The sequence below is a fragment of the Oscarella lobularis genome, chromosome 13 (genome assembly GCF_947507565.1).
Source record: "Oscarella lobularis chromosome 13, ooOscLobu1.1, whole genome shotgun sequence".
Taxonomy (NCBI): domain Eukaryota; kingdom Metazoa; phylum Porifera; class Homoscleromorpha; order Homosclerophorida; family Oscarellidae; genus Oscarella; species Oscarella lobularis.
In genome coordinates this window covers 1028044-1048434 of record NC_089187.1, presented here as the reverse complement: position 1 = coordinate 1048434, position 20391 = coordinate 1028044, and the positions used below count along the sequence as shown (strand labels likewise).

General features: G+C 47.9%; 2 protein-coding genes across 6 annotated transcripts; one reads left to right on the top strand and one right to left on the bottom strand.

Annotated features, from left to right (window-relative positions):
- Positions 1 to 1510: 1510 nt before the first annotated feature.
- Positions 1511 to 6471, top strand: LOC136194404 (uncharacterized). Of its 3 annotated transcripts, XM_065983504.1 has the most exons (15): positions 1511 to 1641; positions 1692 to 1755; positions 1807 to 1897; positions 1949 to 2168; positions 2220 to 2352; positions 2404 to 2474; positions 2529 to 2608; positions 2652 to 2908; positions 2959 to 3076; positions 3130 to 3320; positions 3387 to 3427; positions 3474 to 3703; positions 3750 to 4049; positions 4097 to 4656; positions 4705 to 6471. In XM_065983504.1, exons 1-6 carry the CDS (start codon positions 1526 to 1528, stop codon positions 2413 to 2415), a joined length of 636 nt encoding a protein of 211 aa, XP_065839576.1. In that variant the 5' UTR covers positions 1511 to 1525; the 3' UTR covers positions 2416 to 2474; positions 2529 to 2608; positions 2652 to 2908; positions 2959 to 3076; positions 3130 to 3320; positions 3387 to 3427; positions 3474 to 3703; positions 3750 to 4049; positions 4097 to 4656; positions 4705 to 6471. The 3 variants fall into 3 exon arrangements, with proteins under 3 accessions (XP_065839576.1, XP_065839575.1, XP_065839577.1); XM_065983503.1 differs by having other exon boundaries at positions 4097 to 6471; XM_065983505.1 differs by having other exon boundaries at positions 2959 to 3112; positions 3171 to 3320; positions 4097 to 6471.
- An 11439-nt stretch (positions 6472 to 17910) lies between these two features.
- Positions 17911 to 20190, bottom strand: LOC136195006 (glutathione S-transferase LANCL1-like). 3 transcript variants are annotated; one of them, XR_010671737.1, is made up of 9 exons: positions 20110 to 20190; positions 19932 to 20049; positions 19535 to 19878; positions 19329 to 19472; positions 19092 to 19277; positions 18867 to 19043; positions 18722 to 18791; positions 18182 to 18668; positions 17911 to 18093 (listed from the first exon to the last, which is right to left on the bottom strand). XR_010671737.1 is itself a non-coding variant. In XM_065984276.1 (8 exons), exons 1-8 carry the CDS (start codon positions 20176 to 20178, stop codon positions 18580 to 18582), a joined length of 1197 nt encoding a protein of 398 aa, XP_065840348.1. In that variant the 5' UTR covers positions 20179 to 20190; the 3' UTR covers positions 18140 to 18579. The 3 variants fall into 3 exon arrangements, 1 of the variants encoding a protein (XP_065840348.1); XR_010671738.1 differs by lacking the exon at positions 17911 to 18093 and having other exon boundaries at positions 18140 to 18351; positions 18402 to 18668; XM_065984276.1 differs by lacking the exon at positions 17911 to 18093 and having other exon boundaries at positions 18140 to 18668.
- Between the last annotated feature and the right edge of the window lie 201 nt (positions 20191 to 20391).

Genomic DNA, 20391 nt, shown 5'->3' with positions numbered 1-20391 from the left:
GCGACATGGCAGTCGGAGTTCTGTTTGCAGTAAACCCCAGTGAGGAGCCGAATATGCAAGCAGACCTAATGTAAGATGAATATTCAAGCTGAAACGCAAAGGATGCAGGGCTACAGGCTGTAAACAATCTTGTCAAGATGGCTGGCCAAAAGCGCGAGCAGACGTCCCAGAAACAGCCCGTGCGTACCACACATTTTGTGAATGCTTGACGTTGCGAAGTGGATTGATATACAAGGATGACATGATCGTCATACCACAAGCGCTAAGAAGTAGAATGCTCAAGGAAATTCACAACTCGCATCTCAGAATGGAAGGCTATTCGACGGGGAAAGGAATCACTTATTTGGCCTGGAATGAGAGCAGCTATACGTGATTACGTGTACAAATGCAGTACCTGCAACAGGTATCGTCCGGAACAAACCCGAGAGCCGTTTGTGCCGGACGACGTGCCAGAGAGACCTTGGGCAAAAGTGGGAATGGATTTGTTTCAGGTCGACAAGGCCGATTGCGTGATAGTGGTGGATTACTACTCAAACTTCTTCGAGGGTCCGTGTACCTTGTGGCCATTTCCTTTTTGTAAATCCTAATTTCTATTTTGTAATTTCTAATTCTAATTTTATAATTTCTAATCCTAGTTTTCAACTTTATAATTCTAATTTTGTAATTACTTTTTCTAATTTTCTAATGTTCTAACCCTAAGTAAGTAACTAAGTAAGTAACTAAGTAAGTAAGTAGGTGAGTAAGTAAGTAAGTAAGTAAGTAAGTAAGTAAGTAGGTGAGTAAGTAAGTAAGTAAGTAAGTAAGTAAGTAAGTAAGTAAGTAAGTAAGTAAGTAAGTAAGTAAGTAAGTAAGTAAGTAAGTAAGTAAGTAAGTAAGTAAGTAAGTAAGTAAGTAAGTAAGTAGGTGAGTAAGTAAGTAAGTAAGTAAGTAAGTAAGTAAGTAAGTAAGTAAGTAAGTAAGTAAGTAAGTAAGTAAGTAAGTAAGTAAGTAAGTAAGTAAGTAAGTAAGTAAGTAAGTAAGTAAGTAAGTAAGTAAGTAAGTAAGTAAGTAAGTAAGTAAGTAAGTAAGTAAGTAAGTAAGTAAGTAAGTAAGTAAGTAAGTAAGTAAGTAAGTAAGTAAGTAAGTAAGTAAGTAAGTAAGTAAGTAAGTAAGTAAGTAAGTAAGTAAGTAAGTAAGTAAGTAAGTAAGTAAGTAAGTAAGTAAGTAAGTAAGTAAGTAAGTAAGTAAGTAAGTAAGTAAGTTAGTAAGTTAGCAAGCAAGTAAGTAGGTAAGTAAAAAAAGCTAGATTCGTTTATTATGGAACGATAAACCGGCAAATATTCGCAACCCGTATATGTATTCGCAACGTGCGCGAATGTATTCGCAACGACCCATATGCATTCGCAACGGGTTTGTATGCGTTCGCAACGGGCTCATATGCGTTCGCAACGGGCCAGCCACGTACCTAAACACTCTCCAATCCGGGAGGTACTTGTCCGGGCGTTTTACGGGCTCTTTCTCGCATCGTTTTGGGCGCAAAACAGACATGGCGGAGAACTTTCGGCAAACGACGGCTAGAATAGCGTCTAATCCGGCGACGAACGACGTTTTGGGCGGAATAGGATCGGCTGAGAACGCGTCGGTGCCAGGAAGAAGCGATACGTAAGCTTTCGATGTCTCGCCTGGCTTGCTCTGCATATTGCCTGCTTTAGTAGTGGACAGTCCGAGCTCTCTCGACTTTTTCCAACCATTGCGTCGCACGGAAACCGCCGAAGAGTAAGTACCGCAGTCGCGGCAAAGCTATTAAAGAATGGTGGTCGTATACAGCAGTGGCAGGACGAATCGCACATTCGCGATTCGTCGCGGTCGTTTCAAAGAGCGTCATCACACCCTTATCCTTCACGAAACCGTAGAGAAAGTATGTTATCCGGAACAACTATGCCATTCTATCGATTCTAATTTTGTGCAGGTGTTCGTCGCCAGAGCAAACAGCAGCAGACGTTCATAAAGGACGTCTACCTTCTGCTTGCAGAAGACACCTCTGTTCCAAGAAACAAGTCGACAATGTATCGAGATAAGCGGGTCGTCAACAGTGTTACATTTTCAAAAGATGCATCTGAGTGGACAATTGTTGATCTTATTCATCACATTTTCTCCGACCATTTCGACCAATATTCAAGCGAAAATCAGTACATGATTATACGCAAAGTCTTTTCTTATCCCTTATCTACTTCATAAAGGTTCAACTTCGTCAAAGTAGTCAATGCTTGTATTGACTCACCCAATGTTGGTCCGGAATTTCGTTGGGATGGACACAGTCTGAAGCATTTCTACGGCCAAGGTGGAGTCTATATCCAGCAAAAGGGCTATGAAGTAAGCGTGTGTGACACGTTGTAATCAGAGTTTTTAATCAAACTTTGAAAGGCATCTTTGTAAGCATCGGCGTGGGAATCGACCAGTGCAGACGTCGGAGACGTTGAGTGCTTGGAAGAACAGTTAGTAGTTTACTTAATACAGTGCCGGTTCGTTGTCAACAACTGACAATGTAGGGAACCTATACCTCCATCGCTTCCTGCTGCGGGCTCTTCTCGGCAGTTCACCTGGGACTTCGTTCAGCCAGTCTCAACTGGTTTGTTTCCTGCTAACAATGTTATTTGACAAGCCTTTGCTAGGTTTATCTCGCAATTCAGCTGCCGTTGGTCAGCGGAGATCCTCGTCTGCCGTCGTTGGGCAGCCTGGTTCATCGCGCGCCGGCGTTGGTCAGCGGAGCTCCTCTTCTGCCGTCGTTGGGCAGCCTGGGCCGTCTCGTTTTGGATCGCCACCAACGGCCGAGGCTGCTAAAGACTACGCCCGCATCTGTGAACTGCCTCCGTTGGAAGGATCATCTAGCCAATGTTGGGAATTTGGTGAAATGTCTGACATTTTTCCGGTACAATGTCGTTTCGTTTGTTTAAGACTTCAATTGACAATTTTTCACAGGAAAAGGTTGATCGTTTGTGTGCAATATTTACGGGACACAAACGTTGTGTCATTGAGAATGTCTTGAAAGAAAACAGCGGAGAGGAACAGTCGGCTTGTGAAGTTCTCCTTGACAGTGGTTGGCAATTGAGATACAACTTTTGGTCACATTAGGGTAATTATAAAGTTTAGACTGTCAAGAAGTTGCTGTCTCTCAAATGCATAGGAAATAGGAGGACGTCTTTGCTGAATTCGTCGATGATGTTGTGAATTGCAACGCCAAAGTGGTCCATATTGACCGAAATTCACCACTTCTTCCTCAAGCATTGAAGATCTACAAGAATTCTGAAACGACACTGGAAACACGCCTAATGATTACCTAGGTATGCAAAGGAGAGTGGGATCGATTGCGGGGGACCAGCCCGTGAATTCTTCTTCACTGTTTACAGTGCTCTCCTGTCTGGAGAAGGAGGGTTACGTCTGTTTGAAGGTGAGTTTACCCTGACAAACCCTAATTTCAAACAATAATGTAATAGGGGAAAAAGACCACTAACTCCCCGTTCAAGACTACTCAGCTCTTTCGGCTGGACTGTTCTTTATTGTTGGAAAAATAATGTGCCACGCTCTTTTGCGTGGAGCGTCCTGCCTGCCAGGATTACCGATGGCTGTCGTCTACTATCTCTTATCGGGAGACGTTGACGAAGCGACAAAAGCAATCAGCTTTGCTGACATTCCCGACCACGGAGTTCGCTGCAAAGTCATGGAGGTCTTAGTTCATTGTTTAGTTTTGTGGTGGTAAGGTTCAGTTTCAGATAAATGAAGCCAAAACCGGGGCAGAATTGCAGGCATTACTGGACGGAGAAATAGAGGAGAGAATCTTTCACTCTGGTCACCACCAGCCTTTATCCTTGCGTACAAAAGCCATTGCGCATGCCTCATTACTCGGGCGCGGCTGTTGCGAATATATTTTTTGTTGCGAATATATTTTTTTGTTGCGAATTTTTTCCTGTTTATCATTCCATAGTGGACTATGTACCGAAACGTCCGAAAGCGTTCTTCCGATCATTCGTATGCCAAGTCCGCGCACATGAACCCTGGACCGATCGAGAAAGGTGAGATAGGTTATTATCAACTGCATACGTATTACTTTGCGGAGTAGATGTGCATGACGTTGTGGAAGAGGCAGAAGAACCATTTGATGCCACAGAAGACATGCAAGTTATTGAGCAAGCCCATTCGGCCGAAGTTCCACGTTTCAAAGAAAGAATCAAGAAATTGACCTACTCTTTGAAATCTGCCAAAGCAGAAAAGTCATCGTTTTTCGCCGCCACGTGAAAATGACATCGTCCCTTTGGAAATTGTTTGCTTCTGATCAAATCGAGGCCATGGGCCGTGGAGGAATGAGGGGAGTCTATTGGTCTACTCAAACAGTGAAGAAGGCGCTACAGCTTCGTTTTGCCAGCGGTACAACAGGCTATAAGATGCTATTGCAGCAGGGGCACCCCTTTCCATCGGTCCGCACATTGCAAAGACGAATGTCAAACGTAAACTTTCAATCAGGCATCATAGATGACATTTTTGATAGCCTGTCCACGAAAGTGTCCCAAATGCACTAGCACGAAACACTATGTTGCCTCACTCTCGACAAAATGGCCATCACGCCTTGCATTGAATTCGACTGGAGCAACAGTGAAATATCCAATTCGGCTGTTACGGAAGGTTTCGTTGATATAGAGCCTACAGATGTCGCTGAAGTGGATGATCTAGACAACGCAGAACGCACAAGTCTTTTCTACATCGCTGGATATTGCATACGATCTGTCGAGCAAAACGAAGTTGTCTACGACGAATGCCTTTCCGCCATCAAACAGAAAAACAACCACGAAGAGGCCAAGGAGGAGATGATAAGTCACGAAGGCGATCATATTATTATTATTATTATTATTATTATTATTAGAAATTTGAATCGCTCACAGACGGAGCAGTACCCGAATAAGGGCAAAACATATAGCACACTAAAATCAGTTCTTCTTCAGCCAAGACTTGAACTCCATATAAGTCAGGTATAAAAGACGTGATCTCTCAGACACCGGAACGGAAACCATAGGACTCTTACTGGAACGATAAAAAGGATTTAAGGAAAAATTCCGAACAATGGGATTCGACGAGTGGCAGTTCCGCCACAAGAAAAGTAACTGCTGTTTTTTCAGAATGTCCTCCATTTCAACGAAATGGCCTCCATACATCTCCTTCAGCGAAGTTCTGTCCGAGATCCGTAGACCGCGTCTGAAGCCACGTCTCCAAGTCGCATGGAGGACACTAGCCACCCCAGACGTCCGCAACCGCCATAACTCATTCCCATACGCCAATATGGGCCGCAGAATCGAGTCCATAATCTTCTTCCACACCTGTGGCTGTATCCCAACGCCAGGCACAAGACCCAAAATGCAAAACACCGCCGAATAGAACCGTCGGCACCGCGCCAAAACACCTGACTCATCCGAGATAATAACTGAAGATATGACATGACCCAAGTGCAAAAAATCTTCTACCACCTGCAAACCCTGTCCATCCAACAAGAAGGTAGGAATAGCTACATCAACCCGAGACGATGACTTGAAAACCATTGCTTTACTCTTGCCAACATTAAATTTCAACAGATTCTGCCTAGCAAAATCGGCGCACAACGATAGCAAGGCTTGTAAACCCTGCCGGGTTGGTGAAGTGAGGGCTATGTCGTCCGCAAATAAAGCGCAACCACAAAAGCACCCATTCGCCCAAGGGCCATACCCAGACGCTGCCAATGACTTAACGAGACCATCGATGAAAACAGTGAACTAAACTGGCGATAGCACACTACCCTGACGTACACCGTTGGTGGTAGAAAAAAAGCCGAGTCCCACCGTATCCTCACTTCCTGACTCAAATACCACTCTCTCAAAAACCGTACAAGAAAGCTAGGAGTACCACGCTGTAATAGCTTCAGAAAGAGTAGAGGATGGACCACCCGATCATACGCCTTAGACAAATCGAGAAAACAGCCAAAAACTACCTCATAGTCTGACAAATTTGAAAGAATATAAATCCGGGTGTCTCACTAAAGCAACCGATCCCGTCTTCACTATGATTCTTTCTGTTGAAATGATGATAAAAGAAGCATCAGTGAGAAAAAAATGCTTAGCTTACATAAAGCAAAGAAGCACTTGTTGGACGAGGCGAAGTCTCTGGTTGCCGATGTAGACCTTCCGCCGTGTCATGACGTCAAAGGCAAACTCTTGTCAAACTACACTAAAACAACATTAGCCATATTTTGCAGAAGAGCAAATGCCAAATGGAAAACGAGAGAAATTGCTCGAGGAAGTAGATCTATGGCGATGAGGAGCCTCGCCAAGTCTGTCAAATGATGCAGAACTCGATTTACTTGTTGAGTAGCGCGCGCTAGTTTCCTTAAAATCCGTTTATTATTTTGGAGAAAAAATTTCAAATCGTTTTCAACAGTTTGAGCAACGAAGTATAATATATCGTTTATAAGCATTTTTAGGCCTGTTCGTACGAAGAAAGGTGTTTCAATCCGGATTGAATCCATACACAGGAAATGTGCATGACGGTTAGTCTAAAACGGCGGCACAGAACGGTGTAAAACTACGTAAGACAGTAGAGCGCACTGATTCAAGGACTTTTTGTTTGGTATAGATTCACTTAGAAGGATATGAACGTTGCGTTCTTGGAAGGAGGGTTGGACACAAAATGGCGTCCATGTCCGGGGTTGCTCTCTCTATATACGGCTCTGACCGCCACGTGCTCCAGCTGCGGTTACAAGGCCCAGCTCGCGAAGCCCTTCGTTCATTGTCGCCGGAGACAAAATCTCAGTTATCCACGCTTCTCGCCGCTCTTCGCGATCGTTTCCTGCCGGCCAATCATCACTAGGTTAAGCGCTCTACGTTTCGGCTCCGCACGCAACGCAGCGACAAAGGTATTTTGGCTTTTGGAAACGCGATTCGGGGTCTCGCCGCGCAAGCTTTCCCCACAATGGATATCGCGCAACGCGATCTGCTCAGCCGCGACCAATTCCTCGATGGTCTGCGGGACAGCATTCGCCGTCTCCGCGTTCGCTACGGCAATCCGAAGAGCTTGGACGACGCCATTCGCATCGCGCTGGAAGTGAACGCTGCCGATTATCCGAAGAACGTCGCCGCGCTGACGACCGACAACCGACCTGCACTTCAACGGTGCCACCTTCACTTGTCGCCTCGGCCACACCTGCAGACACCTTGTCGAAAGCAGTCGAACAACAATCTACGTTACTCTCCTCTCTTCTCAACCGCGTTATTCGCCTGGAGTCACCGGCTCACGCTTCGTTCGCTGTGTCGTCTGGCGTTCCGTACGCACCACGTTCGTCTGTGCCTTTGGCGGAGCGCCGCTGTTGGAATTGTGGTGAACTGGGACACATTCGCATGATGTGCACGAAGTTTAGCGCAAAACATGACACCCATCAACAGTGTTCCCCGCTCCCTTCGCGCGACGAACCCTTACTCCTGCCCTTCGCGGTCGGCGCGTTGCAACCGGTCTCACCGCACTTCGCCGCCGTTTTCCAAGTTGACGCTATGGTAAATGGCCACTCAAGCCGGTGCCTCGATTCATGCGCGGCCGTTTCGATCATTCCGCCGTCATTCGCCCCGACGAATGTCCGACAGTCGACCGAACAGTTATCGATGGCTAGCGGACATAACATCCCGGTTCTCGGCGCACTGAATCTTCCACTTACAATCGGGGCGTGGACAACGCCACACTATTTTCGTGTCGCGCCGATCACTGCCAATCCGATCCTCGGTGCAGATTTTATCGCCCAACACGACATTGACCTGCTCGTCTCGCGTCGTCAATTACAATTACCGTCGGGATTTTCCCACCCACTCATCGCCCCTCCCCCACCTTCGTCGTTGCTCGCATCGCCGACCCCGTCGTCCCCGTTGTACTCAGTTGTACTCGCTGAGTCCGTCGTGTTTTCGCCCGGTCAGATGGAAATGATAGTCGCCGGTGCAGTCGTCTATCCCGACAACAAAGAGCGTTGCACCTCCTCGTCTCATCCGCTGCTATTCGAACCGTCAGAGCAACTGGCGGAGAAATATGACCTGATCGTCCCCGCGCCATTGGCCAACAATACTACTGGCATCATCCCTGTCAGGGTTTTCAATGTGGGCGGACAACGTAAACTGTACAAAGGCAAGCGACTCGGAACGGCGGAAGAGATAGACCCCTCGACCCCTAACAGCCTCTATTTCGAATACGTCGCCACCCGATCAGTGGATACCGCCACTCCGGACACGCCTGCTTTGACACCCTCACAAAGTGCCGCTCTGGAGACTCTCCTCATGGAATACAACGACATTTTCAGCCGCCATCCGTTCGATCTGGGGCGCACCAATGTTTGCCAGCATCGCATAGTTACGACGACTGACCGCCCAATTCATAAACGTCCATATCGTCAGCCCTTCCATCTTCGCGCCGAAAGAAATCGCGAAGTCCAAGAAATGTTGGACGCCGATATCATCGCCCCGAGCTGCAGCCAATGGTCGTCCCGGGTCATCCTGGTGACAAAGAAAAATGGGAAGTTCCGCTTTTGCGTGGACTTCCGTCTCCTCAACGACATTACGGTGAAAGACGCGTACCCCATCCCTAGCATCGACGAGACCCTGGACAGCCTCGGAGGCGCCCTATTCTTCACGACATTGGACTTAGCCTCTGGCTATTGGCAGGTCCTCTTGGCCGAGGAAGACAGGGCTAAGACTGCCTTTTCGTCGAATGGCTGCCACTTCGAATTTCAAGTGATGCCGTTTGGACTTACAAATGCACCAGCCACATTTCAACGTCTGATGGAAGATGTACTTCGGGGACTCACGCTCGATACTTGCCTGGTGTACCTCGACGACATCCTTTTACATTCCCGCGCTTTTGAGGAACACCTTTGCCACCTGCGCGCAGTCTTCGAGAGACTACGCACGGCTGGACTGAAATTACGCACGGAAAAGTGCCAATTTGTTCGATCGGAGGTGCTGTACCTGGGGCACATCGTCTGCGCTGAGGGTATCGCCACGGATCCGACTAAAGTGGATAAAGTCCGGAATTGGCCCGAACCGCGTACGAAAACGGAGGTACGATCGTTCATCAATTTTGCTGGGTACTATCGTCGTTTCGTCCCTGGATTCTCTACCATCGCCGCGCTCCTCTTCACAACCTGACCACAGGCCATTCCAAATTCGCCTGGACAACGGAGGCAGCGCGTGCCTTTGCGACCCTAAAGGCAAAGCTGACCGAGGCTCCTGTTCTGGCGTTCCCGTGCTTTTCGGAACAATTCAGGCTCAAAACAGATGCCAGTTACGTTGGCCTTGGCGCCGTCCTCCCAAATTATCGACGGCCACGAACGCCCCATTGCCTTTGCCAGCAAGAAGCTGAGTGCCACAGAGACAAACTATGGCGCAACGGAGAAGGAGCTGCTCGCTCTCAATTGGAGCACAGCGCATTTTCACCCATACCTCTTGGGAGCACCGTCCGTTATCGTGACTGACCACCGACCGCTGGTCCACCCCACACGATGAAGCACCCCGCGGGAAAAGTCGGTCGCTGGATGCACACCCTGAGCCAGTACTAGCCTCGTACCCAGGCCTCGTCTCCGCTTTCGCTAATGCGCGCGGAGAGAGCCTGGGCGCATACTACCCCTCGTGACCCTCCCTTTCCACGTGATTGCCTTTTAAGGAATCGCGCGTGCATGTCGAATTACAAACATGGTCGCCTTTGCCTTCGTGTTAATTTTCTGACTCACGTTCGCCACCTTCCGATAGCGCGTCCCAGGCAGACTTTCGACTCGCGTACATTTAGGTCTACTTACCCAGAAATCGCGAAAAGAGGTAGAACGCGTTTGAAGTCCGAACTGTGAGCCATTTCTAGAAGTAGCGTGCTAGATGTACGTCTGCCTGAGACGCTATCGGAAGGTGGCGAACGTGAGTTAGAAAATTAACACGAAGGCAAAGGCGACCAGGCTTGTAATTCGACATGCACGCGCGATTTCTTAAACGGCAATCACGTGGAAAGGTAAGGGGTCACGAGGGGTAGTATGCGCCCAGGCCTCTCTCCGCGCGCACTAGCGAAAGCGGAGACGAGGCTAGGGTACGAGGCTAAGCCAGTACGACTTCACAGTGGAGTAAAAGCCAGGACGACTGCACGTCGACGCTGACGCACTGTCGCAAATGTGTGCCGTCACGACGATACCAGCGAGCGTCAACGTTGCAGAACTCCGCGCTATGCAGGAAGCCGACGATGTCCTAGCAACTGTGATTGTCCGCATTAGAGCGAACGAAGGACGACGACCAGCAGAAGGAATTTGGCGCCAGGGTGCACATCGCCGCTACCGGCAAGTGTGGGATCAGCTACAGCTCGACGACCACAACATTTTACGACGCAACCGCCGTCTTGGTGCCTGGTTGGAAACAACGTCGGTCCTCGTCGTGCCGCAAGCTCTCGTTCTAACCATTCTGCAACAACTTCACGGAGATCCTCTCAGCGGTCATCTCGGCGTCAGCAAAACCACCGACACACTTCTGCAACGTTACTACTGGCCAGGCTTTTCCGCCGACGTTGACGACTACATTCGTCACTGCTCGACCTGTCAACGAGCGAACGCCGTAGCGCCTCGCCCAAAAGCGCCCTTGAGGTCAATCCCCGTTGGCGGGCCATTTGAAATGGTTTCTATAGACTTCCTCGAACTTCCTCGGACTGTTCGGGGAAATCGATATGTCTTAGTATGTACAGACTACTTCACCCGCTGGCCGGAAGCATTCGCTACTGCAGATCAAAAGAGCGAGACGGTGGCACGGGCTCTCTACAACGGAATTTTATCGCGACATGGCGTCCCCCTAATACTCCACTCCGATCAGGGCCCAAGCTTTGAAGGACGCGTGATACGCCACTTGTGCCAAATGATGGGATTAGAGAAAACCCGCCCGACCCCGTACCATCCACAAGGCGATGGCTTGGTCGAACGGTTTAACGGCTCCATCTTCGACATCCTCCGGAAGTACTGCCGGGATCGTCCTCTTGACTGGGATCGGTGGCTACCGTTCGCGCTCCACGCTTACCGCGTTTCAAGGCAAACCTCGACAGGAGCATCTTCCTTTGAGCTTCTATACGGCAGGAAACCTCGACTGCCAACCGACACCGCGTGCAGTCGCGCGCCCCCGCCGCCAACGGATACGTCAGAGTATCTTCGACGGTTATCCACGGAGATCGTTAGAGCGCGAGAGTTAGTGGATGACAATTTGACGGCGGCCTAGGAGCGACAACGTCAGGGCGTGACACCCCACGTACGTTTGTACTCGCCCGGCGACCTCGTCTATCTGCATGATCCAGGCCGACTTCGAGGAAAAGCCTACAAGTTACTTTCAGTGTGGGACGGCCCATTTAAAATCCTGCGGAAACAGGGAGAGAATGACGTTTACCAAATTCAACATTCACACAAAGGAGGCGACGCAGATGGGTATACCCACCACGACCGCCTACGCCCGTGCTATCAACTCAACGACGCGACGGACGACGACACATCCAGCACGACCACGATGGACGCCGTACACAACGGACAAACACTCGCGTCCCCCACGACACCTAATCACACTCACAACCGCAGCCAGGAACCGGAGCGAACGAACGAACGAGCAACGAAACCTCACACCGTACGGACTCTGGAGATGCCGTAACGGACTTTAACGACGTCGTCATATCCTGGTTCCCGAGTGGCCCTGTGATCGACACACCGCAACCAATCGCAAGTACAATGGCCCCGACGTAACAATTTCACCCGTGCAACCGATCGCAAGCCCGGTAGCCCAGCCTCCTGGCAACACTCAAGCCCAGCAACCACCCCCACTTACGCCAGAAATGCTCGGAAGGGAGGACGAGCCGCCCGAACGACCACGCCGGATCCCGCGACTTCCGGTGCGTTTTGAAGACTACGTTATGGATGATACGTCGGACAGCGATGAACACAGCTCGTAGGCGCCGTAGTAGTGTAGCAAGGCCTAATCCGGGATAGCGGAAGGGAGGATAGATGATTGGTAGTTGGAGAGATAATAAGCAGTCTTGTTTGGAGTTAGCCTCGGTCCCAGGCCCTTCGCCTCTGATCCCGGATACTCCGAGGAGGAGAAGGGCCTGGTACCATCGGTCTCCGTCATTGACTAGTTATCCACGTGACCCCGGGTTAACAATAGTATTTCATTTGCACCTCGATTTGCTGCTAAATTATCTTAGCAAGATGGCGAAGTGTGTCCTGCTTGACGCTGACTACCGATCCGAACGCGCTCTCTGGTTGAAGCGTTTGCGCCTTTTTGGCCGATTGGCCAATTACTCTAACGAGTTCTTTTGATTAGTCTCAAAAAGCTCTAACCAGAGAGCGCGTTCGGATCGGTAGTCAGGGTCAAGCAGGACACACTTCGCCATCTTGCTAAGATAATTTAGCAGCAAAGCGAGGTGCAAATGAAATAATATTGTTAACCCGGGGTCACGTGGATAACTAGTCAATGACGCAGACCGATGGTACAAGGCCCTTCTCCTTCCCGGGATATAGGGCCTGCGACCGAGGCTAGTTTGGAGTCTCGTGGGAGTTACTACAAATGTCTAAACGAAAAAATTATACACCAGTAGAGATTCACGGTCACAATCGCTGTACATGTATACGAATATCAGCTCTTCTCCGCGACTCACAACGCTACAAAGCGCCAACCTGGCGTCGGCGACTCAAGCTACAAGTCTCGTGCCTAGACTAGACTCTCTCCCGCCCGGATGTTCCATCATAGATGTATGAGAGAGGGATTGGCAACTCCCTCTGTCACGTGACCGATTCCTTAGTACACCAGCGACACCATGTCTGACTCGTTACGTCCCGTATATAAACCCAAATTTCTCTCATAGTTTATAGTCGAAAACGACTCGAAACCTATCCGCGCGCTGCAACGTCGCTGATCGAACGTAATAGTATCTGATTTTTGAAGACGCGATCGCAATCGAGGTGTCTAGGCCGTGATCTTTGCACTCGTACACGGGGGTGAGTATTCTCCTTCACACCTCTTCGTTTGGGCGTCTTTTTCCGTGATAATCCTTTCATCCACCTTCGAGCAGCGCTTCAGGGGATGGTCTTCAACTCGCGTGATGTTTGTCGCGTGTTCGAAGCCATTTACTTCCGTGGGAGGGGCTCCAATGGGGGGGCGCGTTTTCTTCGCTAATCATGGCATACTCGCTGAACGTGCAGCAGTTTCTGGTCCACTTAACGTTGCTCTAATGCATAGACGTGCTAGCTTAGACATTCCTCTTTGTTCATGCGGAGATTCTGGACAAAGTATGTAATGTCACCTGTCTATTTAGCATGACTAAGAAAACAAGATTAACGAAGCGGAAAGGCACTAGGAAAATAGGGAAAAATCCAGAGAATGTATCTGACGTAGGAGATGCGGATGCCATACGCAAAGGTACAATCGCACATCTGCCAATACCCCCATGCATCAATCTCGTTGCGACAGATGAAAGCAATTTCCGGAAATGGTGGCATACGGTTGAGTCTGACGACAAGATATATCTCACTCGATTGCGTGCATCAGAGCCAGAAATAGTTCCTCCTATAACGCAACTGTACAGCGTACAGATAACGGCCACTTCCATAGATATCTACGTCGGAAAATTTAAAATCCGCGAAGAGTTGTGTCCGCTTCTTGCTGCTGTTCCTCAAACAGGAGTTGAGGAAATTATTAGCGCTTTAGAAAATCTGCATGTCTGTCCAGGTGTGAGACAAAAACAATGGTTTGTTTGTGGGCACTGTGGAATTGCGTGTGCATGCCTGTAGGTAATCCCGACCCACAGTTCTTCGAATCCAGAAGTGCCAAAAAGGGAAGATTTAAAGGAAAAACCTTGAATACACTTGCTGTCGTCGATGACAGTGTGCCTAGTAATCGTACAATTCGGAGTACCAAGTGTTCCCTTCTTGTCAGCATCCAGGGCAGTAGATGCGCAGCTTGCCAGTCTCACAGAAATGTTTTACGAAGGCAAAGCTACCGCACGCGTGCAGGACCTGCGACAAGATTAAAATATGCTCCTCATCGGGTTCTGAACACGCCAGAACGGCAGAAAAAATTACAGCTTCTGGCAAAAAGCAAGAGAAATGCGCAAGCTAGAATTCGTCGGCTTGTCAGTAAGATCGATACAGCGGTGGAGCATGATGGAGTTGCAGTCGAGCCTGGCGTACACGAAGAGCTTCAATCAATCGTTAACGAGAAAACGCCCGAAATGGAGTCTAAATTTCCGTTTGGATCGTTCAGGTTGGACGCAAAATTAACAAAGAGTATATGGCATGTTTTTTCCCTTATAGGAGATTGTTCTGGGAGCAACAGAAAAGGGCGGCAGCAGCTAAAGGAGCAACAGGGATGCGATGGCATCCACTCATGATTAAATGGGCTCTTCACCTTCAAATGCTGTCTTCTGCAGCCTATCACGCTACCCGTACTGCTGGATTTATAGCCTTGCCTTCCGAAAGGACCCTTCGCGATTATATTCACGTTTTTCCATCGGATGTTGGATTCAATGCCGCCACAAATGCGCAGCTGATGAAGGAAGCAAAAATCGAATCATTGACAAACATCCAGCGCCACGTGGTCATTTTATTTGACGAGATGAAAATAAAAGAGGACCTAGTATTTGACAAAAACAGCGGAAGCGTTGTTGGAGTAGTCAAAACAACCGACGTGAACGACAAGCTTCTTGCATTAGAATCATCGCTGAAACTGAAAAGGAAGGAGTCAGAGAAAGGTTGTCCTGTTCAGGTGGCTATGCATATGCTGGCGGTGATGGTCCGCGGCCTCGTAACCGGGATCCGATTTCCGTACGCGCATTTTCCTACGACAGGAATAACAGCCGCGTCACTGCACAGCATAATATGGGAAGCAGTCCGCCAGCTCGAAACAATAGGATTTTACGTGATAGCAATTACCTGCGACGGAGCTGCTTCTAACCGACGTTTTTATCGTTCTCACTGGTCTCCTGCCGACGATGAAGGTCCCACGTACAAAGTCATCAATAAATACAGCTCCAACAACCGTTGGCTGTATTTCTTTTGCGATGTTCCTCACCTCGTTAAGACGACAAGGAACTGTCTTTCTCACTCATTCCTTTCAAGCAGTCGACGATCAATGATGGTCAACAGTGCACTTATTTCTTTCTTTTACCCTCTCATATTACTTTTTAGTTTCATGGAAAACCGATTATCTGGGATCACATCCGCAAACTGTACGAGCTAATACGACACGACGCTGACAAGAGCGGGCTTAAGCTCGTGCCAAAGCTATCTCTTGAACATATTGAACTAACATCATATTCTAGAATGCGCGTTGATCTGGCTGCGCAGGTACTCACGCCCATTTAAGTTGTTTATTGTGATTTTTGCTTTTGAAGGTACTAAGCAGCACTGTTGCTGACGCCATTGACTTCTATAAAATTCCCGAAGCAGAAGAAACTACGAAATTCATAAGAATTTTTGACAAGGCCTTTGATTGCCTTAACTGCAGGTCAGTGAAAGAGAAGAAAGCTGATCGAAGACCGTATAGGAATAGCAGTGATGAGAGACTTGATGTAAGCTATTCCATAGTACTTCAATCTCACTCCAATCTTTATGGAAGTATTTTGTATAGTGGCTAGAGAATTACTTTCTTGGATACCTAAAAAGATGGAGGAAGGACGTCGAGCATGCTGGGGTAGAAAAGAGAGATCAACAGATAAGAATGCTCAGCAAAGAAACGTCAGAAGGGTGGTACATCACCGGTAAAGATGACTAAGCTGTCTCAATTTAAATGTAATTCTCTCGTCCTTCAGTAAGGTCCTTTGTAGAACTTGTTCGCTACATCTTTTCGTGTAACCCAGCCGGAGAAAATCTGTATTTTCTGAGTGGTCATCTGAATCAGGATGCCGTTGAAAATTATTTTGGCAATCAACGAGCGAGAGGGGGGCGATGTGACAACCCAACCGTTAAGCAGTTCATCGACAACGCAGCTTCACTAAGAATGCAAGGGTCGCTGGCGCTTGATCCTGTCCGAGGGAACTCTTCAAGAAAGCGTCTTCGATATCCAGAAGAAGTCATCGATGATACCGCTCTTCCCCGACGAAGCGCTAAGAAAGCAAGGTTGGCAGAGAAATCGGGCACGACTGTAGCCTAGGCAGAGAATATATATCTACATTATATATTTTTATTCGTCCCTCACGCGAACAGATTTACGCAAGGACTTTTTGGCTTTTATCTGGCAGTGTCTTTCCTGTTGAAACTGTTCAAGCCAGCTTGCCGTAATAGCATGCCCCCTGATTGTGACATAGAGAGAAATAACTTCTTCATATAGAGAATGAGACGCGAAATCGTCTTCTACGCATTCTGAAAGTGGTTGCCACGATTGTGACAGTTGCGAAGACTGGGCCACTTCGGCGTTGAAATCTCTGATGCTGCTTGTCTGCTTAAGCAGAAACGCTGGCAGTTTGTTAGCAATCTGTCTCTCAAGGCATAGAAAAAAACGAAAGGCGGCGTCGTTTACTTCAAAAAGATTTCCACGCCATATGCGTGACAGCCAAGCAGAAGAGCTTGCTGTGGACGGGTCAGAGTACGAATGATCTGGAAGAGCATTCTCCTCACATTCTAATCGCATTCCGTCGAGGCAACGAACAAAAACGTCACTGCCTGAGAACTTCTTCCTAAGAGAAAAGGGGACGTACCCACACATGTACCGGAGGATATTTCGCTCCGTCTCGTTGGGCTCTCTTTCACAAGCTTTTGATGCACTATCACCTTCCTTGCCAAAGCGAAAACGAAGTTGCCGTTCAAAAATAGCGTCAAAAAGTCGCAGATTCATTGACTGGCTGAAAATAGGATCGCTGCTTTCTATCTGTAAAAGGGTAAAGTCAAAGATCCTGTCCCACAAGGGAGGAAGGCTTGTGAGAGCCGCTTCCTGAAAGGCCAGAGAGGATTCCTCTCGCTGAAAAGAAATCGTTTTCTTCTTCAGACCGCGTTGCACGCACGAATTGATGACGGAAACGATGCCTTCGGCGTTTTCGCGAACTTTGGGATCATCCAGGGAGCTCTTCACCTTCGAAGACAGCTGCTTCATCACTATGGCTCTGGGAGCGCCAGCGAGAACGATAGTCTCTTCGCAAAGGCAAGTAATAGCCTCGATGAAGTCTTCCATTGCGACGAGTCACACCTAGTTACGCGCAAATATCACGTGACAGAGGGAGTTGCCAATCCCTCTCTCATACATCTATGGTTCCATCCTGGCGAGAGTGTACAGTAGGCATAGATGTAATAGGAGTATGGTCTAGACAGTACTGTAGTATTAACGACCGCTTGCACAAAATAAACGTCATCACCTGACGAGTCGTTCGAGCGGATCGTCGACCTTGTTGTTCTCTAACATCACACACTGCAGTACCTAGGTGCTTCATTGACATCTGTAACGTGTATCGTAAAGTTTTCGTCGACATACAGAGGAGGAGATCCTGAGTCCATTGACCTTATGACGATTTCGTACTGTAACTCATTCTCATAGTCTAAGCTATGGCCATTACCAACATTCTAGAAGAATGGCCCCAAGAAGAGGTGCAGTTTGGCGACGAAGCGCGAAGCGAAAAGCTAAAGCACGCTAATGTATCTAAACAGTACCTGCTGGAGCTAGAGCTGGTACACGTGGTATACAAATACAAGTATACACAACTAAATTTCAATTAATTACCGTGCTTGGTTCAGCAACTATCGTCACGGTCACCTACACATCTTTCGACGTTTTCGAAGTGACTTGGGAACTCGACAGCTGTGGCTTACCACCTGAACAATACAGTCTGCAAAGAATAACGAACAGATTTCCGCTACGTTCATTGAATATTGTCGTCGACTGTCAGCGGTTATTGATGCGTCTACTTTGGACACTGCTTTGATAAAATCAGAAACAGTTAATTAAAGAAGACTGTCATAGCTCTATTTCCTGGTGTTACAGAGAAAGACTCCAGATGATTCTGTGCAGGTAGAATACTGCTTAAATAATTAGTTGTCGAATTTCTGACGTGCTCAGTCATGCTCAGAACTTCTGCTGACTAAAATAAATGCAAAGTATAAATATATACATATATAAATATATGTAAATATAGATAAAATACATATATAAATTGCTTAGAATTTGACCTTTGAACAGGTGCATTTATGATCAATAGTCCATATGGAGTGAGAGAAAGCACGCGAGAAGACGGACATTACGTTGTATCCATGATCGCTGATGGAAAACCCAGACATTTTCAGATTCATCTGCAGGTAAGAATGATTTGACGTCACGCTTGTGACGTCGCCTCTTTCTCCTAAAGGAATCCTTCAATATGCCATTGATGACGGACCTCTTTTTTCCAACGTCGTCCAGTTGATCGAGCACTATATCTCAACACCGGATGGACCTCCCTGCAGATTGGCAAAAGGAGCTGCGAGACCCTTTTACCGTAAAAAGGACGAATCAATGCCGTTCTGCACGCGCTTAATTTTTCCAAAAATGCTGTATTGCTAGTCGACTACGTACAATTGCACACGTCACCTTAGGAAGCGCGCGGAAGAGCGAAACCGGGAAAACGAGACTGCATGGGGTCAAGGATATCAGCGAGGAAGTAGAGAACACCGGCCAAGCCTAGAGTCACAACGTACATGAACGCACATAATTATGCATAAACTTATTATAACCTTCATAAAGAGACCATGGATGATCTGGATGACTGTAGCTCTTGTCTCGATTCATGCACCATTCAGCAAACTAGTACAATTGTGACGTAAAATGGCATAAAGGGGACCACATAAATATTTGACTGCACGTCTTATATTTATTTACCTTGCAAGCTCGATGAAGATACTTCGGTTCCTTAGTCGTTTGATAGAGGATCAAAAACGTGTACGCGTTTCCAGCTGTTCCGTGACATATTCCGTCTCCCTTGAGTAAGAGCCCGCGTTTCCAAACGACCTCAGCGCACTCGCGAGCAGCTGCCAAGTATCTCTCTTCGTTGAAAACCTGAGACTTGAAAGTGAGTCCACAGTTGTTTCAAGGCGTCTGACGAACCTCGTAAGCTTTCACGAACGCGTGAACGAGTCCGGGCGCTCCGTGACACCAATGCACAAGTCTGTCTGTTTTGTTAGAGAAGGAGGACTGGTAATTGCCAGACGGAAATTTTAGAGTAAGAAGAAAATCGACAGTCGGCTTAATGTGAGAATGGAGATGATCAGACACAGGTGAAAGTGCGTGCACCTATAGGAGCATAATTAATTATCCAAAATAGTCTATCGAGGTTTTCCTTACCTGTAACAATGCATAAATGATGCCGGATATGCCGTGTGCAGCCCCAATGTACAATTTGTCGTGCCACGTGTAAACTAGCGGACTTTTCAACGAGGGAAACTTGCGAGAACCGGCCTTTCCGCTCTCCAATATCACCTCACATAGCTACAACACGTAGACGAGAATTCAACCGAAGAGAAAGCGCCGGGGCTAACATAGCAACTAACTCTGCTAATATCGCTCTCGTCTATCCAACCCTCTCCAAGGTGCGCGCGAACGAAGAGAAGCGAGTATAAATATCCCACGTGACCATAGAGATATTCGCTTGGGAGTGACGCGTCTCGCGCTTCAGCTCCCAAGCGTGATAGGTCGCGGGCTAACTGCTTGGCGCGCTCCGTTTCGCCTAATTTTTCTCTAAGCACGCATGATAAGGCGAGCGGGCCCGAATCGCCGCACAGAAACGTGAGCCGTCTCGTTCTCCGGCTTGTTTCGACAAGTTCAGCGGCGTTTCGTAGATAACGGTCGTACGATGACTCCGCCTGAGCTAGTTTTAGGTAGAGTAGAGCGATTCCTCGAAAGAACGAAGTGATTTGGGTGTGGATTCCTCGCGAGGAGCTCCTCTACCTGATGAACCCGTGTAGACGGACTGATCTCGATCTCGTTTCGCGTCGTAGTGACCATGTAGCCAATCCAGACCTGCACCAATGTGCTCGGAAATGCGAAGACGAAAGTGTGACGTCACCTGCGCAACAGTGCAGTTACAGCGAACGGAACTGGCAGGCAGGACATAACACAAGCTGACCTCGCTAGAATTATCTTTGCCGTCGTAATCGGCGTAGGGGTTTTTGAACGCCCTTGCTTCGTCGTCCATGTCAGAGCCTTGCGAACGCGCGCTAGTCTACAGGAGAGATCCTAAAAAATCAATAATTTATTAAAAAGGATGGGGTATTTTTTTACCTTCAAGTTGCTGTCGAGACCTTCGAGCCAATAGTTGGCCACTTGCAGGAGTAAAGCATACTGAGGCAAAAAATTGACTAAACATTCGTTACTGTCGTGACCGTTGAAGATCTTGACACCAAGTCAC

Bases quoted from the DNA above. Each gene is read 5' to 3' on its own strand.
- LOC136195006 (XM_065984276.1), bottom strand. From the start codon at position 20,178: ATGGACGACGAAGCAAGGGCGTTCAAAAACCCCTACGCCGATTACGAC. The intron at 20,050-20,109 runs GTCAGCTTGTGT...ACTGTTGCGCAG, and splicing joins GCAAAGATAATTCTAGCGAG to GTGACGTCACACTTTCGTCT. The intron at 19,473-19,534 runs GTTAGTTGCTAT...TACGTGTTGTAG, and splicing joins ACGAGAGCGATATTAGCAGA to CTATGTGAGGTGATATTGGA.
- LOC136194404 (XM_065983504.1), top strand. From the start codon at position 1,526: ATGGCGGAGAACTTTCGGCAAACGACGGCTAGAATAGCGTCTAATCCG. The intron at 1,756-1,806 runs GTAAGTACCGCA...GGTCGTATACAG, and splicing joins CGCACGGAAACCGCCGAAGA to CAGTGGCAGGACGAATCGCA. The intron at 1,898-1,948 runs GTATGTTATCCG...AATTTTGTGCAG, and splicing joins TTCACGAAACCGTAGAGAAA to GTGTTCGTCGCCAGAGCAAA.